Source organism: Solanum lycopersicum, chromosome 7 (genome assembly GCF_036512215.1).
Source record: "Solanum lycopersicum chromosome 7, SLM_r2.1".
In the NCBI taxonomy this organism is placed as follows: domain Eukaryota; kingdom Viridiplantae; phylum Streptophyta; class Magnoliopsida; order Solanales; family Solanaceae; genus Solanum; species Solanum lycopersicum.
Genome location: NC_090806.1, coordinates 56,118,368 through 56,134,962, shown reverse-complemented (window position 1 = coordinate 56,134,962; position 16,595 = coordinate 56,118,368). Strand labels below are relative to the sequence as shown.

At 30.3% G+C, this 16,595-nt stretch overlaps 2 protein-coding genes across 2 annotated transcripts; one reads left to right on the top strand and one right to left on the bottom strand.

Moving 5' to 3' along the window:
• Window positions 1–4,458: 4,458 nt before the first annotated feature.
• On the bottom strand, window positions 4,459–5,480 carry LOC101254918 (auxin-binding protein ABP19a). Its single transcript, XM_004243667.5, has one exon. The coding sequence runs from the start codon at window positions 5,240–5,242 to the stop codon at window positions 4,607–4,609; it is 636 nt and encodes a 211-aa protein (XP_004243715.1). The 5' UTR covers window positions 5,243–5,480; the 3' UTR covers window positions 4,459–4,606.
• Window positions 5,481–13,067: 7,587 nt separating this feature from the next.
• LOC104648503 (uncharacterized) lies at window positions 13,068–13,637 on the top strand. Its single transcript, XM_010325826.1, has 2 exons — window positions 13,068–13,095; window positions 13,210–13,637. Exons 1-2 carry the CDS (start codon window positions 13,068–13,070, stop codon window positions 13,635–13,637), a joined length of 456 nt encoding a protein of 151 aa, XP_010324128.1.
• Window positions 13,638–16,595: the final 2,958 nt, after the last annotated feature.

The window sequence follows — 16,595 nt, the reverse complement described above, 5'->3', positions numbered from 1 at the left end:
GCTTGGCACTTGTTTTGGGCCAATTTTGGAGAACAATATTGTAACTCTTGATGATTATAGTGGAGTATTTGGTCCCGTGGTTTTTTATTCTTCACATCGAAGAGTTTTCCACGTAAATCTTGGTGTCTTGTGTGATTGGTTTATTATTGCCTTGTTATATTTGTTTAGTTGAATTACTTGCTGCCTTACTATCATATTGCTTGTGGTTGTTTGTCTTCTCTTGGTTCAAATCGAGAAGGGAAAGTATAGACTTGAGTATTCTTCCGCTGTTATCCTGTCAGACATTCTTTGTTAGTGCCTTGTCTTTCCCAACAAAGTGGTATCAAAGCATTGGTTACTGTTGATTGTCGTTTACACCTGCTTATTTTCGGTCCTAACAGATCTCTAAACTAAAATGGTGATTGTGAATTGATTTTATCTCTTTTTTCACAATGGTTTTCACTGATGAGTTCGAAGTACCTTGGTAAATCGTCAAGTAAAGATTTTTAGGTTCAAACCTCATTTTCAGAATTGAGTTCTTGAGTTGATTGATTCATTTTCCAAAGTGTATGAATTGGATATTGTTATTTTTGAAATCTTTGTGATTACTTGATTGAATTAGATCGTGTGACTTTGAAGATTGTTCGTAAGGGGAGGATTTAAGTCTTTGGATTATCTTTTTTTATTGAATTGAGACAAGTGATCTCCTAAATCTTATAAAATTAGTAGAATCTTGTATTTCCCTTCATTGTATGTGTTGGGGGAGTAATGAAAATGAGGTAATTAGTTCATTATTCTACTTGATTAACCTTAATTAATAAAAAGGAGATTAATGGAAAAGCCAACGTGTTGATTATAATGCTTTGTGAATTGCCTTGTTGCAAACCTTGTTATGTTGATTGATGAAATTATTTGTTGAGATTATTGTGGATTTGAATCGCATGAATTGCTGTCTCTTCCTTATGTTGTGAAATTTCTTACTTGCATTGATTGTTGGAGTGATGAGACATATGATGAATATGTCAAAGAAACATGATTCCGACAAGTGATAAGATATTTAGAAAAATGATCCTGACTAGTGGTGTGACATAAAGCCGAAGGAAAATAGTTAAAACTAGTGATATTATGTCGTAGTGAAATGATTCCAGCTAGTGATGTGACATAAAGCTGAAGAAAAATGTCTACAACTAGTGATATTATGTTGAAGGAAAATAATTCCAACAAGAGATCATATGATATAAGTTGAAGGGTAATGATTCTGGTGAGAGTTTGACTATTGTGATTTGTTGTATTTTGACACTTGAGATTGATCTGTTTGATGCTTGTGATTGATTTACTTGATAATTGTGATTGATCTATTTGACACTTGTAATTGTAATACTTGATACGTGTTGGTTCTTGAACTGTGACTATTGGATTTTGATTGTTAAGCCTCGAGAACTGTATAATGTGAAACTGTTAGGTTGAGCTGATTCCTATCTAGTTTGAGGAGGTTCAATTGGAATGAATGAAGCACTTGTTTTCTAGCTAGTTTTGTCTTGTTTATCCGGTTGCTTGTTGAGTACCGTAATACTCACTCCTTGCTTCTGCACTTGTGTAGGTCCCAAGTACAGATTTTAAGGTTATATTAGAATAAATAAGTTTTCTGCTTTTATGTTAATCTTGTTTTACTTTTCGCATTTTTTTTCATTCCGTTGGGTTGATGTTGATGACTTGTCTTGATGGAAATAATTAAGTGTCATCACATATATTTTTGGATCGTATCATTAACTTTAATGGAGTTTCTAGTTTCTTAAGTTTATGAAATTAGAAAAAACATTTTTGTTTTAGGTTTTTACTTTTTAATCTGTAATGTTATCAATTTATGTTTGGAATTTCTTTCTGAATTTTTTATATACAAAATTATCAAATAAAGACGTTCATTTTCGTATGCTAATCATCTAATATTTGATTCTTCACAAATTGGTATAAGATTTTAAATTTTAGATCTTTCCATCTATAATTTATGCCAAAAATAGTTACTATTGAAAATGTCTTTTCATAAGTTTATGTAAAAAAAAAACTTGGTCATTAATTAGCAGATAAGCTCAGCTGACCATCATTTTCCCCTCCCAAGCCCAACACTAAAACCATGCCAGGCCCCTTAAGTTGACCAGACATGGCACCAAATCCGGTTTGGGTCACTCTTTATTGAGCCGGATCGGATCAAAATTAATTACTATCAAAATGAGTAGTGGTGTAGTGATGGGATTATTCCATTCATAATTAGAGATCTCAGATTTGAATTCTGAATATAAAGAAAATTTTATTGGAAGTGTCACCCGAAATAGCTTCTATCGTGTGCGATTGAAAGTTTAACTTTAATATAAGCTCTGAACACCGATTACCAAGCGGAAAAAAAAGAGACTAACTACTAGCTTAGCTAATAATAAGAAAGAGAATATCCTAGTTTCCGCAAGAAACAAACGAGTTGTATATGCTAGAGCCATAAACTATTTTCTGCCACACATCCATTAATTAAGATAATGTTTTAGATAGCTTCGCAAATTACCTTTTACCTTTAATTTGTTAAGTATGGAAGTGAAATCTTCTACTGGAACTTGATTTTAAAAAATTGCATATATAACTTCATTTATATATATAATTGTTTAATTTTTCTTTTTAAAATAATAGTATTATTTGACCCAGTAGTAAACAATTTTTGATCAAACTATACCATTATATAAAACAACTTATCAAAATAATATATTTTTCTAAAATTTTACAAAACTAGTATAAACGTATTTCACAGTAAGGTTTTAGGGTATATTTCTTTTTTTAAAAACTAATAGTGTTAGGTTGATATTTGTTACTGTAAGTAACATTTTAGGAGTAAAACATTACTATGAGCAACGCTTTAGGAGTAAAACGTTACTGTGAGTAACGTTTTAGGAATAAAACATTACTGTGAGTAACGTTTTAGGAGTAAAACGTCACTGTGAGTAACATATATTAATCTAACGCTGTCAGCTTTTAAAAAATAAAATATTACCCTAAAACATTACTGTGGAATACGTTTCTACTAATTTTGTAAAAAAATTTAAAAAATATTATTTTAATAAAATATTTTATATAATGGCTTAATTTGGTCAAAACCTCTGTAAGTTACTTTCAAATGACTTAGCCCAATATATTCGTCATCTATCTTCTATTTTTTTTGTGTCTTAGTAATGAAGATTAATGTTTCCTTGAGAAGTTTTATGTGCAATTGCGAAACTCTTGAAAATATATAAGTTAACTCATGCAGGTGGAATGTTTTATAGATTTAATGTTTAGAAGATTTATTAATTTAAATGACATACTTAACACCGCAATATTAAAGATTTTTTATCGTTTGGTCGAATAACTTGCCCCCAATTTTCAATTTGGCACTCCATCAACATTGCTCACTTTTAGTCCTTCAACCCCATATTTTTATGTACCATTTAAAGCTTGTGATCTTAAATTAAAAGATTTTTAAAAAATTAAAAAAAATTAAATTTTATAATCTTAAATCAAAGATATCTAAAATGTATCAAAATATTTTTTAATTTTGTGATATTAAAAAAACATCGATCAAGTTACTTTAATTTTTTTTAATTAAAATAGAGAGACATCTGTCGGTATTTAAAATATTTTCAAAACTAGCAACTTGATAATCGAACCCATTGTTTCTACCACTTGACAACAGTACATGTTTTTTGCTAAAGTATTTCTGTTGTTCTTAATTTATACTAATAATTATCATATGACGTAGTTTTGTACGAACTCAAAACTCCGACAGCCACTATTGGGTTTTAACGTTTTTAAAAGTACAAACTAAAAAAAATTTGAAGTTATATACGTGATTCTCTACCTACAAAGTTTTTATGTTTTAAAAAGTAAAATTAACACTATTACGTGCAATTGCTATAATGTAATATAGTGGGTTAATTAGTTGCCGGCAAAGCTCCACTGTTTCAATTTATATTACCTTTTTCAATTTTACAAAACTTAAAAATTTAAATATTTATTTGACTCTCGAAAAGTATAAAATTTAATTTTTATTTGACTCTCGAAAAGTATATCAATGATCCATTTTTATCATCTACCCCGCTTAATGCTTATCATACTAGTGATTTAATCTTTCACGATGACTCAGTGGTTTGAGCTTCAGACTTATATGTTGGAGTTCTCAAGTTTGAAAGCCCTTGCCAGCAAAAGCAAGAGGTTTGCCTTTTGGGTTGAACTCGTTGCACCAGACTTGCCTAGTATGGATTAGCTATTGCATAGGAGTAGAGATTTTTACCCTTTGTGCACGCAGAGGATAGAAGCTGTGGGTTTCCCTATGTCATAAAAAAAAAATACAAAGTGATTTTACATGCACTTACTTTGCCACTAGCTAAAAAAGTGAAATTACATTAACTGAATTTTTTACCTTGCAATACAAATGACAAAAAGAAGTAGAATCCAAAGGCCAGATTCAACTCTGAAAATAATTAACACTCCATAACAAGACAACAAATACATGAAATTTTCAAAAATAAAATAAACCTAAGGAAATAATAATGGATAATTTGTTGACACAATTATTCGAATTAACAAAGCAAATTACAAGATAATTAATTAATTAGTTGGTTCCTCCAAGAACACCCTTCAACTTCTTGATTAAAGCAGCATCAAGGAATGTGGTGGCTGCGACAAGTTCAGTAGGCAAATCATTAGCAAACAAAGCAAAATCAGTAATTTGAAGCCCTGGTGTTGGGCTACTGAAAGAAATAATAGCCAAAGCTGAAGTTTTCCCTGAATTAATCTGAAAATGCAGTAACCCTTGTGGAAATACCATAATATCTCCTTGTTTTAGGGTTTTAAAAAACACTTTGTTGTCCGAGGAAGAAATAAATCCCGCGCATATTTCTCCTTGGACAACATAAAGCACCTCCGATGCTCCGGGGTGTGTGTGCATTGGGATAACACCACTTATAGCTAAATCAAGCCTAGCCATTGAGATTCCAAGCCCATTGACACCTGGAAATTGAGGAGCAAAAGCAGGAGTCACCGCCGCTTTAATGAGAGGGATTATCTTTCCTGTGGCAGCTAACCCTGAGAACACAAAGTCATCAGCAGTTACTTTTGATGGTTTCTTGCAAGCATAGCCACCGGGACCATCGGGTAAGGACAAGTCACCAACACAGAAATCGAGGACCGCGGCTTGAGAGGAGGAGATGATGACAAGAGAGAAGAGGAACAAGGCTTGAAAATACATTTTTTTTTAAAAAAAAAATTAATAATTTTGGGGGTTGTTGTTGATGAGGAGTTGCATTGTGTGTTATCTTGATAGGGTTTTTATAGGGGTTGAGTTTGCATGGATGTTATTTTTGCTTTATTCTGATTGGTTGTTAGAGATAAGGCATGCAGAGGGGTTTCACGTGCATGATTTTAGGGTACGAAGGAAACGACATATTTTGGGCTGTGAATTGCATGTGAGTTTACGATATGTTTTTTTTGGCAAACAAGAATACAAGAGATCTCTTTTTTTGAGATTTTGTTGGATATTATTCCAATAGCTAAACAAAAATATCCCAATTACTTTTGGAAATTAAGTATTTGGGTGAAAATTATATTAATGTTTTAAATTTTGACTAATATTTTTATTTGTCTCAAAATTTAAAAGAAGGAATTCGCTTGATATAGTCCACTGTTTTATTTTATGTATACATTATAAAGTACGTAGTCCATTGAGTGGCAGATCCAAAGCGACTGACAAATTGGTGTTAATATCAAGTCTAATTTTAAAAGTGTTCTTTTGACTCTATCATTAGCTCTGTTAGTCCTTGCTTATGATGTTTTAGTCAATTTTCAATGACTCTCTTAATTATATATGTGCAAGGAGCTGCCACACTGAGTAATGGAAAGCGGGTTTAGTCCCCAAAAATGCCCATCCATAAGTTGCTTTGTTGTTGGGGCAAAAAAGAAGAGAACTAATTACAAGTCTTGTTTAAAAGTTGAATTAATTTTACGCAAATTTTCAAGTAGATGAAAGCGGTTGAGTGGTCTCAGTTGGAGATGGGATGCCCGTCAACCATGCATGGTTCCCTTTCAATGGCCAAAAGATAACAATGATTTTCTAAAATTTATGTTTTTAACATTCTATAATCGAATCATTGATTTAATTATTGGTTTGTGCTAGATGAATTCTAAAAGACAAATATTGTATTCTCTATACATAAAACATTGATACAGTATGATAACCTTTTAGAGTGTGTTAGAAGCAATTGATTTTTAACCCCCCCCCCCCCCCCTTTTTTTTTTTTTTGTCGAGAACTACATTTGTTTGAGGGGGAAAAATATCTACTTTACAAGAAAGTATAGTGAAAGAAGAAGGATCGTTCATTCGAGGATTTGAGAGAAAAATATCTTTAGATATGGTGGGGTGGTGTGGTCCATTAGAAGATGGACAAAATACAATTTGGATGGCACAAAAAGACATTTCTATTCAGCCACTAAGAGACATTTGACAACTAAAAAGGGGAATCTGAAAGTCTTCTGACAAAAACAACAACAACAACAAGAAGGGGTGGCCCTTTATTCAAATGTGTGGCTATTGTAAGTGCCCTATCTTGTAGGGAGTTTTGATTTTACTAAGGTTATTTGCTTAGTTGCAGTAATCCTTATGTAGTAATAAGACGATCAAATTGGAGTTTCTATTAAATTTGAATCGCATTGTAAGATTAATTTGGAGGTGGACTTATTGGGACAGGTTTAAGAAATAATTGGCACATATATTCAATTCTTAGATTAAATTGACATATTTTTAGCCAAATAAATATTTAGCAAATAAAAACCTAAAAGGAATTAATATTTAATAGTCGTGTATTTTGCACAAAAAATAAGAGGGAAATTCCTATTCACACCCATCTCGCTTCAAATTATTTTTCTTTAAAATATAAAAAATACTTTCTACCATCTCTCTTCTAACTTCCAATCGTTTTTTTCTTAAAACTAGCAAATGTTTATTTAGAATTATCCCTCACCTTAAATTAGAGAAAGTACTTAATTATGACTTTTCTTCTTTCAAAGGAGATTTTGTTTCTGTATCCACAAATATATGTTTGCATTATAATATATATACACACAATTTATTTTCATATTTTGTTTGTGTATCCACTTGCATAATATATACTTGGTATTAGGCGGCCAAGATATGTTTATATATACATTTAGTATGTGGTGAATGTTGATATCTACTAAAAATAAATATGTATTCAATTAAATATGTACATGCGATTAAGTATACATTTAATCAAGTATACACGTTGCCGCTATAATATATACATTACTTTTTTTTGGTTGTATACATTATACATTATTAGTATACACAAGTATAATTTGCACTATTCATGTGTATAGATATATTACCTTTCGAAAATAATTTGATAAATTAAATTAAGTTTGTATGCATACTTTCAACTACATTCATATACATAATATCAATTGCGTATACATTTAGTTTGAAGACGTACACATTAGATTGTTACACAAGTCTACCTCAATGTATACAAATTCATGTTTGACATTTAATAAGAATTAAATACTTATTCAATTTGAATACTGAGGAGTTAATTAACACGTGGAAATCGATGTTGTAGGTAAAAAAATCTTGAAAATCAAAATTATTATCCATTAATACTTATGATTGATGATTTACAAACTCATCGTCATTTTTCAGTTCACCCATTTCCTAGAAGGGTTTCACACTGTTTTGGCAATCTTCATCACTTTATACATACTACTCTTATCTATCTATCTATCTATCTATTTATCTATCTATCTATCTATCTATATATATAAAGCTGGATATAAAACATCTGATGTGGTACCTCTCTATGGCCAACATTTCTATTTATGTTTTATTTCATTTTTTTGATATTTTATTTTTATTTGTAAATTTTTTTAAAAAAAAACTGCAAAAAAAATATTTAGTGCATTACATCATGCTCCTTTAAAACTTCTATCATACTAATACACATTTAAGTAAATGGAAGGTGAAAAGATCAAATCCTTTTAATTTTTCATAACAATTTATAATTATTTAGCCTATAAATTATAGTAAAAAATTGACTATTATAATCAATAATAGTGAAAATCTTTACTTTCTCTCTTTTTCTAATGATGAATATATGGGTATCGAATTTTGATATTGAAACGTCCAATAAATTTTTAGGCCTTTTGATTTTTTTAAGAAAAGGAAAAGAGAGAGTATCTCAATATCTAAATATATTGGTGATGATAAAACTTTTAAGGATATTAATAGTGATGAATATACAGATATTAAATTTCTTGAAAAGGGAAAGAGAGTATCTCATGATCTATAGATATTGGTTATGATAAAACTTCTAAAGATATTGTGGTGATGAATATACGGATATCAAATTTTTTGAAAAGGGAAAAGAGAGTATCTCAATATCGAAAAATATTGGTGATGATAAAACTTCTAAAAAAATTGATGATGATGAATATACAGATATTAGATGTTCAGCAAAATTCTAGACCTTGTGATTTTCTTAAGAAAAAGAAAAAAAGAATATCTCATGAACCTTCTATAGATATTGGCGAAAAGAAAAAGATTATGTAACAAAAAATTGTCTTCAAAGTACAGCCTTTTTGAAAGAATGTTGATTTCTTTAATATTGAGAACAAAAATTCATAATATATAAGAAGATTTATCTAGAGAAAAAATCAATCTATTTAGTAAATTAGTATTAAATTTAGGAGGAAAATAAGTATTCTACTTAACTCTTTCTTATTTTTTTATGTCATAATTATTATACATACATATATATATATATACATATATATATATATATAAACTTTATCTTTTTTATTATTTAGCTTAACTTAAAATTTACTAACGACATCATTTTTTCTTCTTTGGTCTACTAACATTTTTCTTCTTTTATTTTGTTTTATTTTTTGTGTCTTTAATTAAAGTTTTTTTTCGTATTTATCTTGTATTAACGTCTTTGTGTATATTTTTAATTCTAATGTGTGAAAATTTATTTATTTATTCATAAAATTTAATTATTATAACTGCTTAAGAATCGTAGTATTTTTTTACGGAATATGATTTTAACATTTTTCTTAAAATTTTTAGATCATATTGTTAGTCCAACATTGATAATTATATATTTTATAAACAAAATCTCATATTAATTTAATTTTATTAATTTTTCAAACATTCTTTCAAACATTTGTATTAGAATAATTGCTCAAAGTTGAATTATTCTTCTAAAGAAAAATAGTGCCTCGAATTTTATTTTATTTTTACCCTTTTTTCTAATTTAAAAAAACTTAAAATCTTATAAAATATGAATGATGACCATATTTAATTCTTATCACCATCAATGCTATTGATTTCTTTACTTCCTTCCCTTAAATATCATTATTAGTGTTGTTTATATTATTTCCTTAAATTACTTATTTTTCCTTAAATTACTTATTTTTCCTTTCTTGTACTTATTAATTTATTTTATTTTTTAAATTCTAAAAATTACTTATTATAACTATATAATAATTACAATCTTTTTACAGAATTTGATTTTGACTTTTCCCTTATAATTGTTAGATCAATCCTTAGTCTAATATAGATTCTTATATGTTTTTAAAATTAATTGCATAAAAATTAAATTACTCTATAATTTTAAAAATAATAATAAGTGTTTTCATTTATTGCTCAATTTAAATATGTATAAATAGGAAAACAACCGTTATGCTTTCCATCATAATATTATATTTATATTGTAATTTTTTTGTCAATATTTTTTCTTTTTCCATCTTCTTATTTTTTTTTATCACTAACTTTATTTGTTTTATAATTTTTTATGAATAAAAGAAATATGAGAGAAAGAAGATGAAGGTTTTAGGAAATATCAATTAATAATATTTGATGAAATTTTTTAAAAAGATAGTTTTTGAAAAATATTTATGACAACAGTAAATGAGATTATTGAGATAAAAGAAGTTGTAGAAAAGTGTTTGTTTTTTTTAAAATATAGACATAAAACGTACTATGAGAGAATTTAAGAAAAATAATATATTAAAATAATAGTGATAAGAGATGATGAAATTTATAATTAAAACTATATTTTTAATTTTCAGAAATTTTTTCTGACAATAAATTATATGAGATAAATTGAGATAAAAAATATTGAAAAGAAAAATGTGGAGGATAGTAACCTAAAAGGTAAGATGGGAGAACTTTTAAGGAAAATAAATAAATTATAATAATATACTGATGAGAGATGAAAGAGTAATAAATGGTAGTGGTAATGATAAGGAGAGATAATTAAGTTATTTTAATTATATTTTCCCCCTTATTTTAGTATATTTTAGAAATAAATAAAAATCAAAAAATTGATAAAAAGGATAAATGATAATACTGGTGAAAGCGAGGTGCCACATCTTATTTTTATTATCTAGCTTTATATATAATATATTTTTTATCATTAAATTAAAATGAAGAATTAATAAAACAAAATGCATAAAAACTTAGAATCAATTTTTTTTTTGGTTTTAAGATTAAAAAAATATTTCATTTCATATTAAATAAAATATTCTTGATAATTTATCGTACGGCTATACCCATTTGAGAACACTTATATTATCAAATGTTTAGAGAATATTATTGATATAGCTCACCACCGCGCGAAGTACGGATAACTTAACTACTTGAAATATAACAGGAAAGACAAATATTTGTAAGAAAATATCTTGCATCCAACTACAAGATTAAAAGAAAAGGTAGAAATCCTTTAAAAAAATGATGTGATTTGAGTTAATAACTGTGAAGAGTTATTGTTGTAATTGGGGGCGAAGCTACTGTAGCGGAAGGGGGTTCGGCGAATTCACTGACTTTTTCATAGATTCTATATTTGTATTAAAATATAAAATACAATGTATATATATATTCCATGTGAACCCATAAAAACACTAAAGCATTTGGATAAGTGGTAGTTGGGTGCCCAGCTAGATCATTCGCCTCCTGCAATGCGTGTGTTCAATTCTCGGTAGGCGCATATAATTTTTTATGTGTAAAAGTTTTCTTTAATTTTGTATCGTACCATGAAACTACAATATCTGACAATTGATTTCTACTTATATTAAAAAAGTTCATCTCAAATTTTTTCTTCAAAATTTAGAGTTCTAACTTTTATTGTTGATCTAATTGCTCGTTCAACATCTAGCCTCCGGTGTGTCCTCTTGTCTCTCCCTTTTCTTTTTCCCTTCTTCGTTTTTAGAGAATTAAATATTGATATTTGTTCGTTAATTTGATGATTGCTACTTAAAGTTAAGATCGTTATTTCTTTTTTACAAAAATTAAAAAATTAGAATCTTCTAATATAAAATTCTTGCTCCACCTCTGGTTGTAATTGATTTCTAATGGATATACTTTAGAGAAAATGATAAAATCCTTAAACATGGAGAGAGGGTGAAAAAAGGGATTAAGAGAAAAAGATGGGAGTAAAATCTCTCTCTCTCTCTCTCTCTCTCTCTCTCTCTATATATATATATATATATATATATATATATATATGTGTGTGTGTGTGTATATATATATATATATGAGAGAGATATAGATAGATATATAGAGATGCTAAACAATCAAGAATTTGGCCAAACATACAAAGACTATACTAACCTTCTAGTCTAAAATAAATAAAAAATGTATTTAAGTATTTGTAATTTCCTAAAATTACAATTTAACTAGAACATAGATTCATAAGTTTAGAATATGAAAAGTCCCATTGGGACAATATTCGTATTGAAAGAAGAAAAAAAATTGAAAGAAGAAAAAAAGTAGGACGTTATTGTGAAAGAAATAAAAAAGAGACATGTTATACAACACATTCGTATTCTTAGGTAGCGTTAGTACTGCAAAGCAATCATGCTAATTCTTTTTCCTATTCTTCTTTACTCGATCATTTCTCTAGAAAAATATGAATGTAACTGAAGTTAGGAAAGAGTTATATAGATCTTTAGAAATGACTTCAGACGATAGTTTGATGAACGAAAATGAATGGGTCGATGATGATTCACACTATCGTTTGAACAATGACGTACATTTAGATAAGGATGATGAAGAAGTTGAGAACAATGAGGAACACATTTTAGGAGATGAGTTGGAAAAGTCTGATTTTAATGGTGAACCATATGATACTTTCACCGAGGAGGATGTGAGCGTTGGTCGAATTTTTGTTATTTGTAGTTTTGATGATGTAACAAACTCAGGGACCTTGTGAAGGTACCCGGTTCTCAATATGAATCGTTCGTTGACTGTCAGCTAGAGAAAGTACAGAAAGTTGGTGCACAGTTCTCAACTACGTCAGAAACGTCAGACCTTTCCAACCAATGGCAGGGGTTTGAGGAAAGTGACTTTTCTATACAATCTCATCTTTCCACACATTGCTCTTTAGTTTTTGCAACTTGAAAAAGCACATTCAAGAACTCTTGCAAAGGCTTAAGAAAATAAGGAGAAGAATCATTCAAGAACAACTGAAACTCATGCGTACATTGTGTAGTTGTTTGAGAATATATTCTTTCGATCGTACAGTCTAAACTGATCCTAAATCTATAAAGGAATCAGTGTCTCTGATATGAAATTCTAAGATAGTTAGTTGAACTAATTTAGTGGGTAACCTTTGTGTTGCTTAGAAAATTCTAAGTTGTCTAGAGTGATAGCTTAGTGGGTAGAGTAACATCTACTTAGGCTCATCAAGCAATAGAGTTATTGCTTGTTGGTGAGATTAAAAACATTTTCTCATATTTGTGTAACCGATTTACTTTTGCTTGTGCAGATTAGTGAAAAAGTTGTGAAATTCTGTGAGACAGGTTGTGGTTTTACTCCCTTGAGCAAGGAGGTTTTCACTTAAACTCCTCTATTGTTAAACTGTATTTACTTTCTGCTATATTCTTATATGTGTGTCAAGGGACCTAGTCTATTGACTGATAGTGAACGCACAAATTCTAACAAGTGGTATCAGAGCAGGTACTCTCTATCTGGTTAACACCAAGAGAGTGATTCCTATTCTAAAATGGCTGCTCCACTTAATCTGGAAGAGAGTCAGTCTTCAACTAGACCCCCTCATTTCAATGGCCATTTTTATAGTTGGTGGAAAGTAAGAATGCATGACTTCCTTATGGCTGAAGACTGTGAACTATGAGACATTGTCTTAGATGGACCCTTCATTCCCATTATTGAAGAGAAAGATGGTGAAAACACTAGGCTTGTTCCAAATCCTAGACGAAAATATGATGAAGATGATAGGAAGAAGATTGAAAAAGGGTACAAAGCAAAGAAACTTCTTGTTTGTGGTATAGGACCTGATGAGTTCAATCGTTTCTCATCTTGTGAATCTGCAAAAGAGATATGGGATTGCTTAAAAACAGCCCATGAAGGAACTGAACAAGTAAAAGAGTCAAAGATTAATATGCTTACCTCTCAGTATGAAAATTTCAAAATGAGAGAAGGTGAAACTATTCATGAAATGTTCACTAAACTATCATTAATCACAAATGAGTTGAGAAGTCTTGGAGAACCTATCAGCATGAGTAAGCAGGTCAGGAAAGTGATTCGAATTCTTCCCAAGTCTTTGGGAAAGTAAGGTTGATGCTATTACTGAAGCAAAGGGCCTGAAGTGTTAACAATGGATGCTTTCATTGGAAATCTAAATACTCATGAGATGAATCGAAGTCATGATCAGTCAAAGAAGAAAGTCATGAAAGATAAGTCCTTGATGCTGAAATACAAATCTGAAGAGGATTCCAGTGATGATGATGATATGGCTTACCTCATCAAGAGGTTTCAGAAGATTGTGAGGAAAAACAAAGGTATTAGAAAGGGAGCAAATGTTCCTCGAACTGCCACTCAAAATGATACTTGTCATAAGAGTGTCCATTGCTCAAAGCCGAAAACAAAGAATATCAAAATCCAAGAGGTGATAAAGAAAAGCGAAGGGACCTGGTACTCGATAAAATGATCGGAAAGCTACTGCTGACTATGTGGTCAAGAAAGCTCTTGCTGCATGGGGAGACTCTTTGAGTGACTCAAAAGATCTTGATGAACCAAATAATGTGTCAATGGTGGTGGTTCATGAGGAGGAAACCATATTCAATGAGATGTTTGCTTTCATGGCTCATTCAGAGAATGAAGATGAGAGGATAAGGTAACTCTTTTTGATTTGAAACATGATTTGAATACCTATTCTCTTAAAAATTAAGAACATTAACAAATGTTCTGATTGATTCAGTGATTGAGTTAAATTCTGAAAGAGATATTATGAATGCTTAAGTTTAAATGAAAATAGATATAAAATAGGTGAGAAAATGTTGAAAATTGAAGATCAAATGGCTGCTCCGGAATCTGAAAAACTAGAACTTAAAAAAATTTGCATCTGATAAATGAGAAAGCTGAAAAACCAAAGGAAAAGTCTAATGTTTAACAAGTTGAGCTTGAAGAAAAACTAAAAACCTCCGAGACTAATCTTGTTTTGGCTTTGGAAAAAAGCAACAACTTAGAAAGAGATATTGTCAAACTTAAGATGAACTTGAAAAATCTCTTAAGTGGACTAAATCTTCTAAGTTGCTTTCAAATGTAAACAATCAAAGTAATTTCAACAAGAAGGGTCTAGGAAGTTTGAATATTACTCCTCCTTTCATTCCTCACAACAAATATGTATATGTGTGTGACAATTTGTTGTGTCTTCATTGTGGTAAAAATAGGCATTCAAAAGAAGAGTGTACTACTTGGAGAAAGTCACATGAGAGACTTTCAAAGTATACAGAAAAGCAAAGGGTTTCAAAAGAGAAACCTGGTCCTACAAAACAATCCTCAACCAAAAGGTTTTCAAAGAGAGGACTTGGTTCTGCTAAAAAATCCTTCGTTGAAAAGAATCTGAAATTACCTCATTGGGCTAGAAACACTTTGATCACTCCTTTGTCTGCTTTCTGGGAACTCAAATTGAAATGGGTTCCCAAGCCTAATAAGTGATTCTTGCTGCAGGTGAGTGAGAGGAGCAACAGTCAATCTTGGTACATGGACAGTCGATGCTCTAAACATATGACTAGTGATATAAAAAATTTCCTCTCACTTAAGACACTTTAAGGTGGAGGTGTCTCTTTTGGTAATGGAAAGAAAGGGTATATTTTAGGTGTTGGTAAAGTGGGAAAATTGCTTGGGGAATCCATTGACAATGTGTATCATGTCAGTGGGTTGAAGTATAGTCTTTTGAGTGTGTCTCAAATTTGTGACAAGGGAAATAAAGTGAAGTTTACATCTGAGAAGTGCACTGTAGTTAATCTAACTACAAAGAAAGTGATTCTTACTGCTCATAAAAGTAAAAACATGTCTGTGGCTAACTTAGAAACATCTCATGGAGATGATCTGACATGTCTTAGTGCTCATACAGAAAATGCTGATTTGTGGCATCGAAGTCTAGGGCATGTGAGCTCTTCTTTATTGAATAAACTGATTTCTAAGGACCTGGTCCTAGGTCTGCCAAAGTTGAAATTCTGTGAAAGAAAAAATTGTGAAGCCTGTGTCAAAGGAAAACAAATCAGATCATCCTTTAAAGCAAAAGAAGCAAGTAACCTCATCGAGAGTATTAGAGCTGCTACACATGGATTTATATGGACCTTTGAAGGTTCAAAGTAGAAGTGGAAATAAATACATTCTAGTGATAATTGATGACTACTCAAGGTTCACATGGACAAGGTTCTTAAGATCAAAAGCAGAAACACCATGAGAATTGATAGTGTAATTCAAAATGATTCAAACAAAATTGAATCAAGTGATTGCTGGAATTAGGTTTGATCATGCAATTGAGTTTGAAAACTCAAAATTTGATCATTTATGTATGAAAAATGGCACTAGTCACAATTTCTCTGCTCCAAGAACTCCTCACAAAATGCATAGTGGAAAGGAAAAACAGAACCTTGGTAAATATTGCAAGGACCATGATTATTGAGTCAAATCTTTCTTGAAATTTTTGGGCTGAAACAATCAACACAACATGTCATGTTACTAACAGATGTTTCATAAGGTCTAGACTGAATAAGACTCTCTATGAACTAATCAACAACAGAAAACCTATGTTGATCTACCTTAGGGCATTTGGATGCAAATATTTTGTTTTGAACAATGGGAAGGATAATCTCAAAAATTTGATCCTAGAAGTGATGAAAGAGTGTTTCTAGGATATTCTTAATCAAGTAAAATGTACAGAGTTTTCAACAAGAGAACTCAATGTATTGAAGAAAGTATTTATGTTGTGTTCGATGAAGATGGAAATCTGAAAGGTGTTGCATTAAATGATGAAGATGAGTTAATTGAGCTGTTTAATTCTCAAAAAATTGAAAGAAGTGAAGCTAATATAAATGACCAGTTGGGGATTGGCAATGTTGATCAAAGCTCATCTGAAAAGGTTGATGAAGTTAAAAAAATGTGAAGAGGAACCTGGTACTATTCTGAACTCAAGTCAGAATATCTCTAACTCTCCAAAAAATGAAGAATTCCTTGATGAAGAAGAGCAAACTGGTCAGATGAACCAGTTGACTTTGAGACC